The 22,869-nt window shown below is 37.7% G+C and overlaps 3 protein-coding genes across 4 annotated transcripts; all 3 read left to right on the top strand.

Moving 5' to 3' along the window:
- Positions 1-1,630: 1,630 nt before the first annotated feature.
- LOC133724368 (polygalacturonase-like) lies at positions 1,631-3,745 on the top strand. Of its 2 annotated transcripts, none has more exons than XM_062151071.1 (4): positions 1,631-2,349; positions 2,449-2,738; positions 2,855-3,101; positions 3,225-3,745. In XM_062151071.1, the coding sequence occupies exons 1-4, from the start codon at positions 1,900-1,902 to the stop codon at positions 3,441-3,443; spliced, it is 1,206 nt and encodes a 401-aa protein (XP_062007055.1). In that variant the 5' UTR covers positions 1,631-1,899; the 3' UTR covers positions 3,444-3,745. The 2 variants fall into 2 exon arrangements, with proteins under 2 accessions (XP_062007055.1, XP_062007056.1); XM_062151072.1 differs by having other exon boundaries at positions 1,637-2,349; positions 2,855-3,083.
- A 3,689-nt stretch (positions 3,746-7,434) lies between these two features.
- Positions 7,435-14,383, top strand: LOC133724367 (uncharacterized). The gene is made up of 7 exons (XM_062151070.1): positions 7,435-7,778; positions 8,109-8,194; positions 9,172-9,318; positions 9,414-9,522; positions 12,145-12,268; positions 12,980-13,250; positions 13,968-14,383. Exons 1-7 carry the CDS (start codon positions 7,655-7,657, stop codon positions 14,073-14,075), a joined length of 969 nt encoding a protein of 322 aa, XP_062007054.1. The 5' UTR covers positions 7,435-7,654; the 3' UTR covers positions 14,076-14,383.
- A 958-nt stretch (positions 14,384-15,341) lies between these two features.
- LOC133727241 (F-box/FBD/LRR-repeat protein At1g16930-like) lies at positions 15,342-17,622 on the top strand. Its single transcript, XM_062154877.1, has 2 exons — positions 15,342-15,479; positions 15,964-17,622. Exon 2 carries the CDS (start codon positions 16,111-16,113, stop codon positions 16,930-16,932), a length of 822 nt encoding a protein of 273 aa, XP_062010861.1. The 5' UTR covers positions 15,342-15,479; positions 15,964-16,110; the 3' UTR covers positions 16,933-17,622.
- The last annotated feature ends 5,247 nt before the right edge of the window (positions 17,623-22,869 follow it).

The following is a 22,869-nucleotide window of genomic DNA, read 5'->3' as shown; positions in this document are numbered from 1 at the left end:
CAAACTAGAAAATCGAAAATTCTGCAAAATAGTATATTACAGTTTTGAGGCCCTAAACGACCTCGAAAGCCCGAAAAAGCTCACACGTCGTGGCAAAGTGATGAGTTTTGTTCATGGCATCGTTCCCTTTCCGGAAAGGTATAGCAATTACGATTCGGACACCGAATGTCAAAATTGCAGTAAACCGGGTTTTCCTCCTTTTCCACGATCGAGTTGTTCTTCAATTCTTATCGCCATTCGCTCTACATCACGTTGGTTTAGAAGATCAGCAACTAAATTGGTAAAATTAAATTAAAAGAACTGATCACAAGATAGAGTGGAAAACCACCCTCGTTGAGTTACAGAACTTACCCAGAAAATAAGATATGTTTTTGCACAATAAATTAATAATCATAACATGGAATTTTGGCCTGTATCTTGGGTTCACATGGCTTTCTCTTATTGCTTGGAAGCTTGAGAAGCTAGCCCCAAAGCATGCCCTAAAATCCTGCAAGCAAAGCAAGACAGGACAAGAAGCAAAAGTTCGTTCATGCAATAACATGGAATTATATACCTATCAAGAAAATTATTAAAACCTCATGCATTATTCCAATTTTCATGGATGCGTACGTGCATGAAAGCAAATATAATAATATTTCCCAGGAATTTTCTAGTCTTACTAGCTAGAAAAGATGTCTTGAATTACATTGATAAATACATATATCGCAGTCGTACGTGTGCATTATTATTCCAACTTATGTATTTAAACAATTTATCATTATTATTATTTTTTTATCAATTCCGTTGATTACAACTTTCGTGGAAAAAACACAAGAAAATGCAGCCTTCTTTAGTCTTTAAGATGTTCCAGTGTTTCGAAGTATTTCTAGCTGATGGACAAAAAATGAGAATATATGAGTTGTAATTGGCTGAGCTGCTTGAATCCTGCAGAATGTCTGATAGGGATTAATAATATGCATGAAAACAGGATGATCGAGGCAAGTAGGTGACCAAAATTAAGAAGCCCATCAGCTTTCAGGGTTGTGTCTTGAACCATTTCTGACAATGAATTCAAATTCAAGCAATCAAACTCTTAAGATATACATGCCCATTCACGGATTCATACATGAACCTAAATATACTATATAGTACGTTGACTCTTTAATTTGGAGAACAGAAGAATAATGGGGGGAAATAAATAGTATAGGATAAGATTGAAAAATTTTCATTTTCTAAGTTTAACGTACTTTTATGTCACACAATATAATTCATTTATGTGTTTGGTAAGTCTGACTATTATGAATGTAAATCATGTAATGTACGTATACTACATTATGTATCTTGCATCAAGTGATCATACAGAAGAGTGTTGATAGCAAAAACTATCTTGATGGTATGTTTAAGATATATGAGAAAAGCGAGGGGAACAAGCCAAGGTTAGTTCTAGGCAGCTGCTTGATATCGTTAGGCAGGTTATTAAATTTAGATTTGGAAATAATTGATCATACACACACACACACGCACACTTGGGATAGAAAGCACATGGAGAAGATATGATCTTTCATGAACGAGCTTAATTAATTAGTCCATACTCATACTCAAACAGCAATGAAGAAACCAATGAAACTCAAACACTGCAGGCCATAAATTAACTTGCGGTTCAAGCTAGAGAATGTCATGGTTGAACTGAAACTTTGAACCAGCGGCTAGTAACAAATTACGTAAAGTTCATTTCGGCGCCACTTGCTTGCATGCCTTAGCTTTTCACTTTTTCTGCTCCTTCCAGAAAAATTGCATTATAAATACCCCCAAACCGTTTCAACTTCCTCACCACCACATTCATCGCTCCTAGCTTCAAGTCTAGCTCCTCCTTCTCTCTCTATATCTGCAAATTAAAAACCCAACGTACGTAGAGAGAAAATGGCAAACTACTCTAGAAGCCTTTTTGTTCTCTCACTTGTCCTTGTCTTCATGAATGTCAACTTAGCCTTAGGCGCAACTGCTTCAGTCACTTACACTGTGACAAGTCTGGGAGCGAATCCTGATGGCAAGACCGACTCAACCAAAGCATTCCTCTCTGCATGGGCCAAAGCTTGTGTCTCCGCCAAGCCTGCTGTCATTTATGTCCCGGTGGGGAGGTTCTTGCTTCGCAAATCGGTCTTCAACGGGCCATGCAATAGCGCCATCACATTTCAAATTGCCGGCACACTCGTTGCCCCATCAGATTACTGGGTGATAGGAAATGCCGGTAACTGGCTTTTCTTTGAGCATGTGAATGGGGTTACCATCTCCGGTGGTATTCTTGACGGACAAGGCACTGGATTGTGGGACTGCAAGGCCTCCGGCAAGGGTTGCCCCAAAGGAGCGACTGTAAGTTACCACAAACGCACATGATATACATATAAAAAATAATATGAAATATCTTAACTTCTTTACAGAATTTAATTTCTGTATATGGATTATATGCAGACACTTGGTTTTTCCAATTCGAACAACATTGTGATGAATGGAGTGTCATCCCTAAACAGCCAAATGTTTCACATAGTGATCAACGGCTGCCACAACGTGAAAATGCTAGGTGTTAGGGTTTCTGCCTCTGGCAACAGCCCCAACACAGATGGCATTCACGTTCAAATGTCTACCAGTGTCACTATTCTCAACTCCAAAATTGCCACGGGAGATGATTGTGTTTCAATTGGCCCCGGCACCAGTAATTTGTGGATTGAAAACGTTGCATGTGGTCCTGGGCATGGAATTAGGTAAAAATTATGCATGAGTATTGAACCTAATTAGGGATATGCGCTATACGCTCACTATAAAGCATTTCGATATGGTTCTTAATTTAGCACTGATTTGGTTGGTTTGAGCTGTGCAGCATTGGGAGTTTAGGCAAGGAGCAAGAGGAAGTGGGAGTGCAAAACGTAACAATTAAAACAGTTACATTCACCGGTACTCAGAATGGGGTGAGGATCAAGTCATGGGGTAGACCCAGTACTGGGTTTGCCAGGAACATTATTTTTCAACATGCTGTAATGGTCAATGTCAAAAATCCTATTGTTATTGATCAAAATTACTGCCCAGACGAAAAGCATTGCCCTGGTCAGGTCAGATATCACCACGAGGTTGCTTTTTTGTAAATTTAGTTACAACTCTCATTGACGAGTTATTTATGGTACTGTGATGTTTATTATACATTTATTTTATTGTTCTGACAATATATATATATATATTTTTCCTTTTAACAGGAGTCTGGAGTTCAAATTAGCGACATTATGTACCAAGACATTCACGGCACATCAGCAGCAGAAGTTGCCGTGAAATTCGATTGCAGCTCCAAATATCCTTGTAACAAAATCACATTGGAGGATGTTAAGCTCACTTACAAGAACCAAGCTGCTGAAGCTTCTTGTAGCCATGCAGGTGGAACGGCTGAGGGTACGGTTCAACCTACAAGTTGTCTGTAGAAGAGGAAATACACAGTTTGGTTGGTTTATAGGAGTAACTTTGTCCCCTACGAGACAAGAAGAAGGAGAATTATACTAAATTTTTAGAGGATTATTTTCAGTAGATGCAACTCGTTAAGTACGTAGTTGATTGAGCCTGTCGCGTTGGAAGCCCATTAATTGGGTTTCTACGAGCCTAGCCTATCCTATATCCTTGCAAATTTGCTAGTTAATCAAGTTGTCTGAACAAATCCATTGTTGAGAACTTGTTTCAGCATATGAATGCTATAGTAATTATTTTTCAGTGTAATGGTCGATCATAATTTATTATTTGAAGTGATTATCCAAGTTGACAAAGAACCGAGTTGGTGCCTCAAGTTTGGGTTATTTTCTGCATTTCGAATTTTGTAGTTTTAATTGGACCTCTACTTTATTGTTAGTTGAAGGTCTATTTTCTGCTTTCTTGTAAATAATAGAAAGGTGTGTGATTACACACGACTTTTTTTTTTTTTTTTTTAATAAGGGATTAGGCGATTTTAGTTCCTCGGAGGCAAACGATGTAGGGAACAAGTCCCACCCTCAATCCCGAAGGAGAGAGGTTTGCCACACTCTGGGAACCCGGCCACCGCCGTCCCCCTATTTTTATTTTATTAATAACAGAAAAAGAAAATACAACCTAAAGAAGGGGGGGACATAAACCTTACCCCAAAAGCTAGAAAAAAAGACAAAAGGAAGTGAAAAAATTGAAGCAGAACCTCAAATTTTCCCAACTTCGAACTGTTAAAACAAGCCCAACACCAACCGATGCAAGAAAGAGAGTTAAACATGGCGAAGGTAAGGGAATCCCAGATCATCCATACGAAGATAAGGAGATATATTAGGCGGAGGAGAAACATGCCATACCAGGGATGGAGAAAGTAAGCCCATGTTTGTCATTCTATCAGCCACCGTATTTCCTTCCCGAAGAATATGGGAACAATTAAGGGTCATTGCTCTAATACGTGCTAAGCAAGTAAGCCATGCAATTCGAAGCGGCCAAGGTGGAACAAAAGATGAGGATTTGATGCATGCAATTACACTAGTCGAATCATAGTCAAGCCAGAGGCATCGCCAACCATATTGGAAGGCATATTCAATCCCAATGATCACACCCATAAGCTCCGCGTAGAAGGCAGATTTGTATCCCAATCCTTGACAGTAATCGCCAATGTAATGACCATGGGTGTCACGAAACACACCACCACAAGCTGCAGGTCCTGGATTACCCTTTGCAAGACCATCAGTATTCAACTTAATCCAAGGAAAAATTGGAGGGTGCCAGAGAACTAACCGCGGCGCTACTCGATTTTTAGGAATAGGCTGAATACCCAACCCAACCAACAACTGAGTGTCAACCAAACCATTCGAATAACCTGGCATGTAAGGAGCAGCAAAGCGAAGCCAAGCCTTGAGAGAGCTGAAAATTCGCATGAGGGAAGGGCGCTTGTCCTCAAATCTAAGCTTATTGCGAGCTTTCCATATAGCCATAAGAGCATAGAGACAACTAGCAAGCCAAATATTTTTTAGTTGGGGAGAGAAAGACTTGCCAATAATGGAGGTAAATAACCCACCAATAGTGCCACTAGTCGGTAAGAAAGTCCCAAAACAGCATGCTAGCCATTGCCAAACATGTTGCGCAAACGAGCAAGTGACAAATAAGTGAGTAGAATCCTCAATATAGCCAAAAGTACAAAGCTGGCAAACAGACACTATTGGGATACCCCGTTCTTGAAGCTGCACATCAGTAGGTAGTTTATCATAGGAAAGGCGCCATGCCAATAAAGATAACCGTGGTGGAATGAAAGAATGCCAAACCTTAGAAACCCACTCATCTTCCGAAAATGATTGTCGGACTAGATGGTATCCATCAGAAAAAGAGAAAGAACCTGAGCTTGAAGGCACCCAAATTAATACATCATTTTCTGGTTCAATTGGTAGTGGGATTTGAAGAATTTCAGCCGCCAAAACCGGAAACGAAATTGAAAATTCATTGGCTACATGATTAAAGAAATCAACTGTGTTTCTGTTTTTTTCTGTGAAATTATTCATTCTATTTATTCATGATTCTATTCTTATAAAAGGCAGTGACGTTCTGCGATCTTTGAATTATTTGATGATTTGTTTTGAGTTTTCTCATGTGAGATTGTGTGATCTCATATTATCAATATTACCCCACACATGTGTTGAATTTTCAAGTCATACATGTAAACAATTTATATTAGGAGACCTGGAGCCCGTGATAAAGTAATATAGGTTTCACAACAAAAAACAATGGCAATAGATGAATTTGATCCAAATCTTTATAAACCCATAAATAAAGTCCCCATTTTCCATGTGAGATTCATATTGTCAACACTCCTCATCTCATTCTGCCATTCATCATAAGAGTTGGTCTCATTTGTGTTCTTTAAGATAAAAGGACACCTGATAATATGGTTCGTTAGTGAGTTTGGACGATAGCATCTGAACTTGTTCGGACCTTTTTTTTTTTTTTTTTTGAAATTTTATTAATGATGTGTTCCTGGTAAACAATAACAGTGGCTTCTCCAAAACCCTAATGGCCCAATTTTTGACAGTATTAGAAGAGCTGTGCAAATTGATTGGGCAGGATGGCTAGCTGCTAATGGTTATTGCACAATGAAGTGTTACGGTGGAATGAATTGGAATGTCCTATTTACCTTCACTTGTTGGTATATTTGGAAATGGAGGAATAAAAATATTTTTGAAGAAGGATTTCAATTCCCCATTAACCCAGTTAAGGTCATTATGGAAAGTGCCACTGAATGGTATCTTGCTCAGGAAAAGAAGAATACAAGGACCGACCAGACTACTGTGGCTTTGAAGTGGCTTAAACTTGGTAAGGAATGGGTCAAATTGAATGTCGATGGTGCTAGAGCTAATTTAATTGGGAAAATAGGAGCTGGAGGGGTTCTTAGAGATCAGCATGGTAACTGGATACATGGATTTGCTGCTCATATTGGGCAAGGTCAGGTTTTGGAAGCTGAGACATGGGGCATGTTACTGGGTTTACAAATGGCTGCTAATCTTGGGATAGACAAAGTGGTCGTAGAATGTGATTCTGAAGTGTTGGTTAGTCTGATGAATAATGGAGTTGATGATCTGCATCCTTTGAAGACGGTTATCAACTTTTGTCTACATCTACAAAGTAGCTTCTCTGAGTGTGTGATAAGCCACGTGTTTCGAGAAGTTAATACGGTTGCGGATGGCCTTTCAAGATGCAATCTATCTGCTGAGATTGGTGCTATCTACTTTGAGCAACCTCCTCCACAGGTTACTAACCTTGTGTTAGATGACTTGTGTGAAGTCCTTAGATATAGGAAAGTTGCAACAGCATTGGCTGATTGTGTTTTATTGTTTCTTGTTTTCCCTTTGGGCCCTTTGGGTCCCCATCTATCCAAAAAAAAAAAAAAAAAACAAATTATAAAACACCGACAATTTTATCAATTTTCTTTCTAGGATAATTCGCTAAGACATATACCCTCTCTAACAATTGAAAATTACAAATGATGATATCCACCATTCTAGCGTGACAGAAATAGCCATATAAGTATTTTTTTTTTTTTTTGAAAGAACTCGAGGTTTCAAGTAGTCTACCCATACATCACTCAGAAGAAGGAGACATTGACGTCAAACTTCATATTACCTGATTAGAAACTCTCTCCACTAAAATTACATAATAATTCTGATGGCACATTATGAAACTCACCTTCAAAATGGACATTTCTTAACAAGGGCATCCCTCATTCAAATCTTGCCCTATATACACACATTTTTTATGATTTAAGGTGAAGTTCTTCTTTTTTTTTTGTTCCATATTTAAGGTGAAGTTCTTCAAAGGTAGGTAAACAATTTTTACTAGTTTCTACCCAAAACCGAAAAAATAGAACTCGACAAAAATGTTTACTAGAAACAACATAGAAAGCCATGGTCATTTTAGGAAACGCGCCAAACGAACCCAATAGACTAGACTAGCTTCACCAACCGTCACTTAAAGAACAAAAGTCCTTGCCTTGTTATACCATCCACCAAAACACAGACCCAGAGAAATTGGGGAAAATCTTAGGGTTTTTCCTCAATGTGATCCCACTTTCCAAATCAAAAACCCCAACTCCTCCAAATTCTTGGGCACTTTTCCACTGTTTTAATCTCTCTAGGTCGCTTGTAATTCAGTAATGGCGGATGAGTCTGACGCTTCACCTCTCATCGCTCCGATCCCGATCACCGACCCCAGTGAGATCGACCTCGAAGCCGGTCCCGGCGAACAAATCCAGTGCCGAATTTGCCTCGAAAGTGATGGTATTTCTTATCTATTTTTGTTTTGTTTTGGTTTGATAATTTGCTCAATTGGGTTTTCTTGAATGAACAAGATTAAGTATGAAAGTGGAGGTTTTTAAATTTAGTTTGATAATATTCCATTGGGTTTTGGAAAGTTTGAATCTTTTCAAGAGTAGATTGTGCCAAATTTGTGTGGATTGATAAGGGTAATTTTGGGTTTGATAGTTAAAATTATGGCTAATTTTGGTGTAAAGTTGTGCTCTTTTTCTTGTTCGTTCTCTGTTAAATGGTTAAAGTTGACTGAAGTAATGTGCGCTTATCAGTTGGTTTTGCCTTATCTTTTGCACTCAGGTAGGGATTTTATTGCTCCTTGCAAATGCAAAGGGACTTCAAAGTATGTTCACAGGGAATGTTTGGATCATTGGAGAGCTGTAAAGGTACGGGCCCCTTCTATGGTTTTGCTTCTTGTTCTTTTCAACAGTTTGTGAAATTAACTCCATGTTGAGTTTTTATACCATGTTGAACCACACTAGTGTTGAATGCACTGACAGTCCAAAGATGAGGGATCAACGAAAGACCAAGACCAAATCGAATTGCTTATCAGTGCATTCAACAGTGGTGTGGTTCAACATTATTTTGCATGCAAGCTTAGTGGTCTTTTGGATAAAAGTAAGCTTACTGTTCCAAGTCAGCTATATTGTATACCATTACTTGTTGCTACATTTTGTGGTGTAAAGAGGATGGACTAGCTAGTTCAGTAAAAGCTATTTAGTTATGACACAATCATTTTAATACGGAAATGCTTTATTTATGCTTGAACTTCTAGTAGCGGTGTCATTTGATTACTAGTATTCTGTGGTTTGTGTGTGCATGGACATGAACTCATCTGTTCGCGTCTCTCCTATTAAACTCTTTAAATATTTTAAGGAGAAGGTTGCAAATTAAATTCTGGAATAGTGTAGTGTATGCACATTAGCTTATTCTTGTTGTACTTAAAGTGTGAAATGAAGCCTATTTAAATAAAGTGTGTTCAATACTCGTATCTCTAGCATAATGTATTAATATCTATTTTGGCACCCGTTCTGCTATTTTTGGGCAGTGTGTTTCATGACTCTTGAATGTGTTGGAACACAACCAAAGTAAACTTTATGCTTGTTATGTGACTAGTTCACTGAGTTTTGTACTTTTAGTATATTGCACTGAGATCATCTTTGGAGAACTTGGAGGTGAGCTATTAATGGTCTTTGCATAAAACGTCTGATTTAGATGATTAAATGTTCAAAAAAAAAAAAAAAAAAACCAAACACACACACACACATTTATGTGTGTATATATATATAAGTTAAGGTTTTTTTGTTTGTTAGTGATTTCTGAGTCGTATCTGATTGTTTTATTTTTTTAATTCTATTTCCAGGAAGGTTTTGCATTTGCTCATTGCACAACCTGCAAGGCTCCTTACCATTTGAGAGTTCATCAAGCTGCCGATAGGAAATGGCGAACCTTGAAATTTCGATTCTTTGTGACCAGAGACATTATATTTATATTTCTTGCTGTCCAGCTTGTAGGTCATTGTTGATTTACATTGAGTTACTTGCTTCTCTTTGAAAGCTTGAACGAGACATGCATTTATTTAAACACTTCTGTTCCTCTGTGCAGGTGATTGCTTCATTGGCATATTTGGTGTTTTTAATAGATGGTTTCCAGCAATTTTGGCTTCGTCTTGCATGGGGTTTTGATAGTGAACCAAGTTTCTACTATATATGTGGTATAGTCTCAACTCTCAAGTGCTTTTATATGGTGGTAAAATAAATAATAATCTTATTGCCTGTGTTGGTTATTTTAAATTTTGTCCTGGTATTTTATCTGATTCTTATCCTGGGTCATTAACAATTGGCACATATGTGCATGGTGCCTTGGCTTGAATTCTCTCTGTCTGGTAACTGAATTGTACTTATGTTTGCTCTGCAATTTTCTCTGTGATTGTGAATTTGCGGTCAAGGTTCGGTTAGATACTTGGGTTATGTTAGATAATAAAGAGGAAGATCACATTTAAAGATTATGTTAAATAATAGTATAGGAATAATACATTTATAAGTTTATGCTAGATATGTACATTTTGAATTGTCCTTCTAGATCAGGTTCTTTGTTGTGTTGTTGAGGTAGATATCTTGTCCTCAATGATTGTAACAGTCCTTTTGTGAATTTTGATAAACTTGCAATTTCTTTTACGAAAAAGAAAAAAGCACATGTATTGTACTACATTAAGCAATTTTGGTTCATTAATGTCTTTAGTGTAGTAAAATCAAATTGAATTACATAGTGAAAAATAAAGAATATCCTATAGGAAAGATATGTTACCATGCTAGTGAACAAACATATAGGCAGGAATGGAAATAGAAAAGAAAAAGACAAAATGAAGTGAGTGACCAAGCTAGGAACAAAGGAGGAAGGATAAGAATAAAGAATATATAGGTCTGCATATGTGCAAACATATATTGCTTTATTCACGTATTCAAGAGGCAACAAACTATATGTAAATTTATCGGGTGGGAGCTTGGTTGGTGCTTTCTGATGACAATGAGGCCGCAGTAAAGCCCATAAGAGAGCTAAGAAGAGGAGCATACAGAGCCTCTGATAATTTGATCTGGTGGGATCATGGTACAGGAACCCTAGTTGGGATTTACTTAATTGACAACCCCCAAAAAATCAATAAATGAGGGAGGAGATCTTGGTAAGCAAAAATTAATTGCTCTTGGAGAATCTAAAGGAGTCTTATGAGTCTGAAAGGTTTCTAGACTCTTGATTAATGAGACATTTTTTAGGAATGAAAGACTCATGCTCGGATAACCAAGAAATGAGACGCGAGCAGGGTATTGTTATGTATTCAGAATTGTCCACTTCTTGTGAGTGATTCACAGTTCTTAAGGTGTGAGGCCTTGTACTTAACTCGGAGTGATTCCTAGATCCAACCAACATAACCCAGGAAAATAATTTTACCTTAATTTTCTCTTTATGTGGTGATCTTTCTCCCTGCTGTCTATTATTTGTCACTGGGATCACTATTTCTCTGTCCCTCCTCTATCTGTTCTAGATTGACCTTTCTTTAGGGTTCTAACTGCTAGCAGTATGGTGTTTCAATTTTATAAGTGAGAACATGTTATCCTTCATGGCCTACTATGCTCTTGCTGCCCAATTTAGTCCCTCTTTGTGTTTTGACTTGAATGATATGATGGTGCTGGAAAAGGAGCTTGTTGAGATCCCTAGGATTGTTTTGTTCAGTTTGGGCCTAAAGTAGTAATCAAGGCCCCTTATTAAATTTGCAAGAAAATTACCTTTGGTAGTGTCCAATTTGCAACTGTCTGAATATTTTCTTTTTCCTTTTGATTAGTAATTAGAGGTGGAAGAACTGGATATTGGATATGGTTTTGATAAAACTTCATAGCCGGATTCATTGAAACTTCTGTTTTCATGGATGGAAGGAAGGGTTGCCATTGAAAGAATTGATATTTATGTGTGGTTAGCTGATAATGGTGATATTTGAAGAAAGTGATGGTCTTTTCATGGTCAGCTGTTCACAGTATGACTTTTGTTTGCATTATCTGAATTGGACCATTCAGTTTTGGATGTCAATGGTTAGCTAATATACTTATTATGTGCAAATGTACTGTAATGATATCTTCTGTAGCCATGTTGAAACCAGTGAAATCATATCCCAAGAAGAAAGGGGTAAAGTAAATGAAGAAGGTTAAGTGGTCTGCAAAGAATAAATAATTGAGGAAGATGCAAACTGGGGGCTATAGATTTATTCATATGACTTGGTTGGACTTGTGAAGGAAGAGTATGATGAAGATCTTGCAGTTAGATGCAGTTAGATGATCATATTAGCATTTTATTATGAGTTCCTCTATATTTGCAGAAATATCAACAATTTTAAGATACACATTACTTTTTCTTTGACAATTTTTCTTATATTAAAACATAGTTATCTCTTACACCCTTGCTAGTTATCTCTAAACTGAGAGTTATTTGGGTGAAGTGCTACTGCTACCTTTGAACCCATGCAATACGTTATACGTGTCTTATGTGGTTTCTGGTGTAGTTCTTTATATTATTTATGGTTTTGAGAATCAAAACAAAAAAAGGAAAAGAAAAAAGATATAAGATAATTCATGTTTCTTTTTCCTGCAAAAGAAATCTTGGCTGCTGCTGTCTGGTGATTTTTTATTTTCAGCATGGGAGTTTAGTATGCATTTGTTTCATTTCATGCATATACTAATTAACCTAACAGGCTCATAGTAGGACACATGGTTACTCTTTTGTTTTCTGGGTTAATACTTATTTGCCTTTTTGGCCTTGGCAACTCAGACACTTCTGTTAATGAATACAGGAGCTTTGCTGTTTTTCGCTTTGCTTGGGTTATCTGGATGCTTCATTACTTGTTATGACCGAAGAGTGCGCAACGATTTGGCTCAGCCTTGTCGAGAGTTATGTCTTTGTTGCTGTCAGCCTGGGTATAAGTTAAATTTGGAATATATGACCTAGTTGGTACAAATGATTTGGTTTAATGGCTGTTTAGCAAATCATCATTATCATCATATTTTCTACCTCTAAAATGATTAAATATATTAATTTGCACTTGGGTGTTATATATACATATATTTATGTGTGTGTATGTATACACTTTGGAACTAAAATATAGAACCACCTGTTATCTTTCACAGGCCAACACGATTTCGATAGGATCTCATTTCCACATGAATGCTTTATCTGCAATTCTCTTTGAAAAGTTTGATGTCGTCATAAGAGCTTTCTGCAAGAATTTAAACATTTTCTGTAATCATCTCAGGCTTTGTTTTAGTAGTTCTTTTTGGTAGACTATGAAAAGTCAGATACTGTAATATCTCTCACAATCCAGAGACTTAGTCGGCAGGATGGGGGAATGGTTATTTTGCACATGATGGCTTAAGTCTAGGCTAGAAACTCCCCCATATGCTCTGCAAGTGATGTGAATGTTATTGTTAAAGAGAACATAGGGTGGTGGGGAGTAATGAAGTTTTTTGCAGAGAGTAAAAATGTCAATGAAGTGTAATTACAAACCTCTTCAAGCAATTAAAATATCCAAATTAAAATCGCAGAATTGGAAGTTTTGGCATTTTGTTCTGAAGTTATTAATTTGAAATTACCATTGAACAACATGACTCAATTTTAGACAATCCCTGCAGTGTCTGCGCAGATTGTCATTTACCTGGCACTCTTTGTATGTGGACTGACTGTACCACATGCTGGGGAAGTTGTGCAAGTATGGCCGGAGAATGTGGTTGCTTGGGAGGTGCTGGTGAAGCAGGGCTTCCAATATTATTTATAATGGCTCTGATTGTGCTGGGGCTTTTCACAATTATTGGGATATTCTACAGTGTACTGGTAGCTACAATGGTTGGACAAAGGATTTGGCAGCGGCATTATCATATACTTGCAAAAAGGATGCTGACAAAAGTGAGTTGAGAACCCTTTATTACTATTTTTTTCTGTTTTGTGTTTTGTTATCTTTCAGACATGCTTCTCTATTGTGTATGCACTGCACTACAAAGAGTTTACTCAACCACTAGGAGTCTAGGACCAGAAAACTGTATCTGAACCAAGTAGACGGGACCACATTTAGCAGCAGACTAAACCCTTCACATTGTCAACCATGTCATTGATGAGATATAGTATAGTAGTAAATATCATCTCTAATGAGAACCATGATTGACGTTTGCATCTATTAGCAAGGTTGCAGTTTAAAATATTGTGCAGCAAGAATTTTTTGCTAAATCACCATATGCAATTTGAAAATGCACGGGGACACATGTAGGAGCCCGTTTAGTTAGACTTAGATACCTAAGATGTTGATTGTTCCCTCTTGTTCCATATAAGGCACACGGAACTTTTAATTTTGAAAGCTTGTTTCCTCAAGTTGGCTTTATCTGCTAGTTGTTGTTATTGTTGTTGTTTTTATTTTTTATTTTTTAAATTATTTTTTTTATGATGAATTAGTAGAGATTCACTTTGGACAGACTCTCCCTAAAGAGATTATTGTAACTCAGGCCACTAAGATCAAAAGTTTCTAAAGTCATGTTTAATACATTACATATTCAATTCATTTCTTCATTTCTTAATGCTGCTGGATATTGTCATTACTGGATGTTTGTTGTAAATGATCTACTCATGTAGGAATACGTTGTCGAGGATGTTGATGGTGAGATGACAGGATCTGATTGGTCTGCCCCACCTCTCCCACCTGAGCATGTTCAGCAGCTGAAAACTCTTGGCCTCCTATGAATTTGAAGGTCAAGTTACCAAGAAAAATAACATATATTTAGCTTCTGAGTCTGATTTGCTTTAATCTTAAAAAGAGGAGTATATGGTAACTGAACATATCCCAAAGTCATTTCTAGTTCAGTTGTTCTGTAAAATTTTGTACTGAAACTGTGAAAAGTGTGGCCTTTCTAGCAGTGTAAGAAATCAAGACTAGGATATCCCAAATAACTAACATGTATATCAATAATGTTTTCAAGCGACAAATTACTGTTGTGTAGACCATTTTCGTATTTTTGATTTTGAGGAAATGAATGAACTTTTTTCTCTTATGATTTCTGTTTTCCAGTAAACTGTAATATGAAGTCTGATAGAATATTGTGTATCACTGCAATTTGGAGCAGTGCCCTCCTTGTATTCACCACCAATCTGAAGCCAGACAATGTCATTAGTCAGGGGAACCAAAACCAAAATTGACAGCACGCTTCAATATGATCCATTTATAACCCTCTTTCAATGGCACAAAGTGCATGAGCTTTGTGTTCGAGGATCTCAGAATAAGACATGCCCTCATTCAGTGTCACTGCATATGGATGGATCTTCTGGTATCATGCCATTCACAAAAAGACCAAAACCAAATGCACATTACCAGAAACTCACTGGAAAGGGAGGAAAGATTAAGTGAACTTTGTTAAAACGAGTCCTGGTGACATTGTAGATGTTTCTTTTTATACCAAGCTCTTTGTGCAGACATGAGAAACTAGTGAATCTGCTGCAGAAGATAACCATAACTAGGTGAATCCTCAGTTCTCAACAGTTTATGGGTTGAGGTGTGATTAGTACTAGCAAAGCAAAACATCATACCACATAATAGCGGGGCATCCATATTTTGTTGTTGTGTTGCCATCATCCTAATCAGGGTTGTTCTTTACGTTACATTTGGCCCTTGTATGGATGAGAAACAAGAATTTTTTATCGTAAAACTAACAGAGATTAGAAAATATTAGCTCATCTGCATCGGTCTGAGATGGGTGAGTAGTATCCACACGTTCCTGAATGGTCCACTACAACCGGGAGCCCACCGCCCGTCTCTTGTTAGAACTTTTATTGAAAACAGAACTGTATCTTCTAGTGTTCTGCTTTGTAGAGTAAAAAAACTAAAAAGACCCGCTTTGTAGAGAAATATTTGGATACCCTATCCATTTCTCAAACGGGTTCGGGCCAATAAATCTTTACATGACCCGTTTTACTTACAATCCAACCCGTCCATTTATTGTAAGGCTGAGATCGAGTCGTCAAAACCAATCTCAAAAAGTATAAGAGGCAGAGGCAGAGGCAGAGGCAGAGAGAAATGAGAAATGAAGTGGGACTACTGTTAAGACTTCCCTCTCTTTCTTCCATGGATCATAGGCTTCCTAAATTGACCAGGTATTCCTTATTCTCTTGCTTTGAAATGTTAGGGCTTGTTTAATTTCCAAGCACACTCCTTTAAATTTTGGCGCCACACGCTTTGTGGGGTTTAATGTCTGTTTGAATTGGGGGGTTTTGTCTGATTTGGTTCGCTCATAGTTTTAGAAAAATTGGAAATGTAGGGTCTTTATGTTCTTGATTTAGATTTAGGGGTTTTTTCTGTTTTTCAAGATTTAGGGATTTTGGTTTATCTCAGAATAATAATGTTCTACAAAAACGGTGCGTTTCTCAGCAGTTGCAGAATCAGTAAGGGAAAAGTTTAAGTCTTTCTTTATCTTTTTGTCTCTTGAAATTATTTATATTCATTTTGGTTTCTATTGCTTACCAATGTATAGTCTCAAGGAAAAAGCTCTAGGAATCTCTGAAATTTTACATTAAAATCTTTTTAAGCTGTGAAAGTTACAAATGCAGTTAGAATTTGACGTTTCTTTTTTTTTTTTAGGAAAACCATCAGGGTAGAAATGGTTTCGGAGTCAAAGCAACAGCATGGAGTTGATAGGATTAGTGAATTGCCTGATGGAGTTCTTTGTCACATACTATCATTTCTTCCGACAATAGATGTTGTGCGGACCACCATTTTGTCAGCAAGATGGAAGAACATATGGACTTCTGTTTGCAATCTAGACTTCTCCGACCAAGATTTTCCTCCAACTTGGATCTCTCTGATCGTTTTGTGACATTTGTTGATCGCGCACTTTCCTTGCGCTCCTCGTCAGACATACAGAAATTTCGAATAAAGCAATGCAGGGTTTCGTATTTCAGTGATGAGGATTTCTCTCATTTTGAAGGCTGGATTTGCACTGCGATCAGGCATAATGTTGTTGACCTGAATCTTTTTGTTGGTGTTGAAGATTACTTGGAACTTAAACACAAAATGCCTCAAAGCCTTTTCCTGAGCAATACTCTGGTGAGTTTGAAGCTGTTTGAAAGTTGTTTTAGCTATGTTCTTCCTACGACAGGGTGTTTCCCAAGTCTCAAGTTCCTATCTGCTGCGTTTGTTTTTCCTGATACTCAATCGATGGAAAATCTCTTTTCTCATTGCCCTGTACTTGAAGATTTGACTATATTGGCATCCCTTGGAGATCAGGACAATTTGAGTGTCAATATATTTACACCTGAATTGAAGAAATTATCAATAAATTTGCACACTTATTCGATTGAGGGCAAAGATCGTCTGTCCAGTTGCATTATTAATGCCCCAAAGCTGGAAACCCTTTATCTCAAGATGGATGGTTTGACATATTACTTTCTGGAGAAGGCACATTTTCTAGCCCAGGCCAGACTTGAGTTCAATGACAGATGTAAAGATAACCCTGCTTTTGCTGACCATGCAATCAAGTTATTGGGAGGAATTTCCAGTGTTCAAGAGCTGTTGCTTTCAGTTTATTCTTTGGAGGTATTTATGGCCTAGCTTCTTTTCGGTCATCAAAACTAATTTGTTCCATTCACTTTTTAGTAGACAGGAGTGAGGCATGCATGGAGTAAAATTGAAGAAATGTAAGAAATCAAATGGCAATGAGGTTTTGGCTTGTAAATGAAAGTATAAAGAAATAAAGAGTTTGATTTTAAAGAAGATTCTCATACATCTCCACTGTCCCTCTATTATCCATTTATTTACCTTAGTTTTTGTTCTCATCATTATTTCGTTGTAATTTACATGGTAGTTGTGAGCTTTTTTTTTTCTTTTCCCTCTATCCCCCTACTTATATTTTCATTCTTGCAGTCGACGATTGGTAAGAGTTTTTTCTGCATAAACCACTATAAATTTTTCATGAATTTTTGTTTGATCCATGTTTTATTTCTAATGACGGTTTGTTCTCTGCGTAATTTTAATAATTTGACCACATTGGAGCTGGCTCTTCAAGAATCTCAGTACTGGGAATTGCTGATAGAAATGCTGAAGAGATCACCTAATTTGGAATGTCTTGAGTTATGCTATGATGTGAGTTGTATTTTCAGTTATGTACATATGCAAATTTGCTATTCTTACTGTACCCCATATGTTTCTCATTATTTTTTTTATAACAATTGTCAGGGTGTTACATGTCAGGGTTTCTCATTATGTTGTTGATGAACTTCTATATACCTCTTTTAATCTCTATATTCATTTCAAGTTAACTATGTACCTGTACAAAGTTGGATATGGTTTTCCCAGATTGGTGTTAGTAAATGTTGGTGATTGCAGTTGGTTTTGACAATAAATGAATTGCTTGCATATCGATTTTCCTATGCGTTAGTGTTTCAAAAGGGTTTAGATACTTGTGAAGTTGAACTGTTGAAGTCATCTAATATTTACTTATTTAGATGTAGGTTTTCAATTCAAATAAAAGGAGTCCTGAAATTTGTAAAAGCATAACCTTGTTAGATAGAGCATGTATCCATCTCTGTTATTGGAATTATTAATGACAGATTCTTTTCTTAAGAGATCAATTTTTTTTTTCTTTACTTTTGGACAAGAGATATGAATCTGCTGGAGTGGCTAATTATTAGCTTTCTTGAGTTTTCTGTGATTTTTTGTTTTTTTTTTTTTGAAAGAAGGCAGTAGCCAATATATTGATCAAAAGCCAGAATGACCCTTACATACCATTCCGCTGCCATCTATAGACAGACAAGAAGATGTGCTAGCACTCACAGTGGTACATAGAACTAGGTCACTCATTTGACATTAAATACATCGAACTAGCATGAATCTTCCATCAGTACTACTCCGGAAGATTCGCTAGAGGCACAAAAATGCGTAGCTCCCTGAAAAATTAAGGACTTATTGAAAGTAAAAAAATTACTATCATAGAGTTGGGCTTAGGGCTAAAAAAAACCCAGCCTAAATAAAAGGCCCAATAAGGCAGCCCCAAAGAGAAGAGGCCCAAACCATGGCCCAGCAAGCTAGGGTTGACCAAACCCAGACCACCCTTCCACCACGCCTGCAGAAGGCTGTGCAGTGCCGCCCTCGAGCCCCGCCCACGAAACCAGCCACGCCACGAGCTAGCCTCGCCCCGAGTCCCGCCAGCTTTACCCCGAACCGCATCATCAATCTCCGCCACAAGCCAGCACCGCCTCGAGCCCCGAACTTCTGTCGTGCAGTGCCCAGCCCCGAGCCCCACCGGCCACACCATCGCCAGACGCCCTCGATTCACGCCGCCGCTGGATCGCTCCGTCCCTGCACAGCAAACCACCACGGACGCCCAGAAAAACCGCCCATGCCTGCCTTCAAAACCAGCCTGCCAAACCACAAGCTACAACCATCTTCCCTCCCGACCTCAACCCCGGCCATTGGAGTGCCTGTCCGGCAGCAAACATAAAGACAACGCGGCCGAAGACAGCGCTATCCATGATCGCCGCCGGACAGGGAACTATCTCGTGGTGTTTGTGCTCTCGCGCGGCGCTAGGGCTAGAGAGAGAGTTTCTCAGGAAAAAACAATTATTCTGTGATTTTTTGTTCTTTTGGGTACATTCTGTGATACATTAACTATCTTAGTGTAGAGTTCTGCATTTTCCTGCTTTTAAAATCCACCGAATTCAGTGATGGATAGAATTATGTCGAATTGTGTAGAAAAAGACGAGAACATTGCCACACTGATTGGCACTTTTGTACATGCGACATCTACTATTTATTGTCATCATTTTCTTGTTTAAGAACCATAAGTGAACCAACAAACCATGACTTAAAAGGAGCATTTTCTATTTTGATTTTTGAGTTGGATGGTGCTATTAACACACCAATTTTCTCTATTCACACATCCCTTCTATTTTTCTATTAGTTTAATTTAATTTTTTTATATAAATTGCTCTAACTACCCTCCCTTGTAATTATGTTTCTTTTTATTTTTTATTTTTTCTATTTTCTATTTGGCAAGTCAATCATGAATCAAATAACATTATACAATAAATCAATTTTTGCACCTATATAAATGAAGGAAAAATGATATGTTCATTAAGTGGAATGACATGTATTATTAGACAAGAAATATGTTTCTTAGGTAATTACGTTCATCCAATTGAATCTAAATTGTAAGTGTCAGTGAGCCATGACATGTTGGTTAGCTAGCCTAACTAACACCGTGAAGGTCATGAGTTCAAATCTCACTGACATCATGGGTCGGGTGGGGAAAAAACTGTCGTCAAGAATAAAAAAAAAAAAAAAAAAAACTGAATCTAAATTCCTTGTCTAATTTTGAGGACAAACTTTGCAATTTTGATTCAGTTGATGAACCTAATTACCTAGGAAACATATTCCTTGTCTAATAATATAGGTCATTCTACTTAATGAACGTATTATTTTTCCTTCAATTGTATAGGTGAAAACAATTGATTTATTGTATAATAGTTTTATGGTCGCTGCCAACTAGTTTACCTAATTTATGCAAGCCGTGAATACCCTAGCCGCTAGACGCGAGAGAGAGAGGGAAAAAACCCTAGTTAGAAAACTTCACAGTTTTGACTGCATGGAGGAGGTGGATGAGATGGCTGTCCGACTGGCTGCCTCTCTTGGACTGGCAGATGTGCGTAGGCCGGTGGATCTGCGGCCGGCTCGTGGAGAAGGTTTGCGGCGTTCGCAGACGTATCTGGTGGGGAAGCTGCTGATGGCTAGGGCTTTTAACAAAAGATCGTTCATGGGCATGTTCCGTCGTGCATGGAGATTGAATGGACGGTACACTGCTCAGGAACATGGAGACCGATTTCTGTTCACCTTGACGGATCCAACTGACCGCAACCGGATTCTTCGCGGTGGTCCTTGGGGTTTTGACAGAGCTCCGGTTGTCCTGGCACCTTATGATGGAGTGGGAGCGATTAAGGATGTCCCGCTCTCCACCATAGCCTTCTGGATCAAGGTACGTGGGCTGCCACCAGACTTTCATACCGATCGGTGCTTGAGGAGAATTGGCAGTGCTTTGGGGCGGTTTCTGTAGAAAGATATAACAGAGTTTGGAGAGGGAAGGATTCGGATCCGGGTTGAGATGGATCTTCTGCAGCCTGTGATTTTCCGTCGTTGCTTCACGGTGGATGATGGGATTGATGTAGATCTCGATTTCTTCTTCGAAAATCTCTATGGAAGATGTCAAGATTGTGGTTTGCTTACTCATGTGGGTTTACCATGTGCTGGGCCGCCCTTGCCGGCGGAGGTCAGGAGTGAACAGTCGCCGGTACGGCGAAACCTTGACAGGGTGTTGAGCCGTGTGGATGTGTCTCCTCATGTGGGACCAATGGTGTTCGGAGCACAGCTGAGTCCACAGGTTGGACTCGAGAGGTTTCTGCCAATAGCTAAACCAAAAAGGAGGAAGGAAATCAAGCGCAAGATTGTTACCGATGGTGGTGCGGGCAGTTCTGGAGTCAAAAAGGCACCTGTGCCTGAGCTGGTGGAGACTGATAGTGACCCAGCTTCGGGAGGTCCACATCAGAGCATAAGTGTCTTATTGGAGTAGTCTTTGTACTATTTCTTAATCTATGAACGGAGCATACTATTGGTATGTCTCAATTTGATCAAAAAAAAAAAAAAAAAAAATTGATTTATTGTATAATGATGTTTGATTCATGATTGACTTGCCAAATAGAAAAAAGAAAAAAGAAAAAAGAAAAAAGAAAAAGAAACATAATTACAAAGGTGGGTAGTTAGGGTAATTTTAAAAAAATTAAATTAAAGTAATAGAAAAATAGAAAATAGGTGTGTGAATAGCACCATCTTATTTTTTATTCAAGAACCATTTTCCACAGTATGAAACAATTACCTGAGTAAAACTTACTGTTTAAAAAATATATATTTAGTCATATTAGAAGAATCGAACTTCTGATGTAAACTAACTTTGAATTTAGAGTTTTAGTTACTAACAGATGCTGGTTTAACAAATCAATCAACTTATATGGGACATATTCACAAAGTTAAGTTTTGACTATTCTAAATTTCTAATAACAAATACGAGTACAGAATAAATATGTACATGGATCGCTATTTCCAAAGTTGAATTATGTGTACGACATTGACATGGAACTAGGGGCTGTGGTGTGCTGCAACACCCACAACCAAACACAGTGGTAGGAACCCAGCTACATTCCAGTGCAAGGTCACAAAACCATTCTCCATTCAATCTCGATCAGGGTTACAAGCATTACCACCACCAACCCCTTTATAGGAACAAGCGACTGGAAGGCTAATCATATTTAGCTAAATGTAATAATTTTTGACAGTTTTCTTAAACATGATCTCTTCTACTGCAACTAGTTTTGTTATTAGAAATGCATATGGGAATCCTTTACATACTGCTGCTTAAAAGGTTGGTCCTTTTGAAGTCCTATTGCAGAAGCGGTTGCTCTTAGATATGATTTCCAAGTTGTGGTTTTCTATGGTCTTAGAAGTTGAAGGTGACACAAAAGATCCTTGTTGACAATATGTTGGGAATTCATAATACTCCTTCGACAATCAAGTATCTAGTTTATGACATTCAAATTTTGGCAAAAGATTTTGATTTTTGAGTTGGATGGTGCTATTCACACACTCATTTTCTCTATTCATATATCTATTCTATTTTTCTATTACTTTAATTCAATTTTTTTATATAAATTACCCTAACTACCCTCCCTTGTAATTATGTTTTTTTTTTTTTTTTTTTCTATTTGGCAAGTCAATCATGAATCAAACATCATTATACAATAAATCAATTTTTTTCACCTATATTAATGAGGGAAAAATAATACGTTCATTAAGTGGAATAACATGTATTATTAGACAAGGAATATGTTTCCCATGTAATTACGTTCATCCAACTGAATCTAAATTTCAAATGCCAGTGAGCCATGACCTGTTGGTTAGCTAGCCTAACTAACACCATGGAGGTCATGAGTTCAAATCTCACTGACATCGTGGGTGGGGTGGGGAAAAAACTGTCGTCCAGAATATAAAAAAAAAAAAAAATAAATAAAAACTTAATCTAAATTCCTTGTCCAATTTTGAGGACAAACTTTGCAATTTTGATTCAGTTGATGAACGTAATTACGTGGGAAACATATTACTTGTCTAATAATATAGGTCATTTCACTTAGTGAACATATTATTTTTCCTTCATTTATATGAGAAGTTTTAAATACACAACCTTAATTACTTTTTTTTTTTTTTTGATGAAAAGAGGTCAACCCATTATATAGATTCAGCAAGCAGTACAAAAACGAAACACCTCTAAGGGGTCAACAGAAAGAATCGTTCCTTAGAGCACCTTAAAACTCTACTCTAACACAGAATAGGAACCCAGCATACCCCTAGTGTCACGCCCCTGATTTTTACACAAATAAAAATCGATATACAATCCCATAATTATACATGCGTGAAATCGTTCAGTCATCAATACAAAATACCTGGAAC

The sequence above is a fragment of the Rosa rugosa genome, chromosome 1, assembly GCF_958449725.1.
Source record: "Rosa rugosa chromosome 1, drRosRugo1.1, whole genome shotgun sequence".
Classification (NCBI taxonomy): Eukaryota; Viridiplantae; Streptophyta; class Magnoliopsida; order Rosales; family Rosaceae; genus Rosa; species Rosa rugosa.
This window is presented reverse-complemented; position numbering and strand designations above follow the sequence as displayed.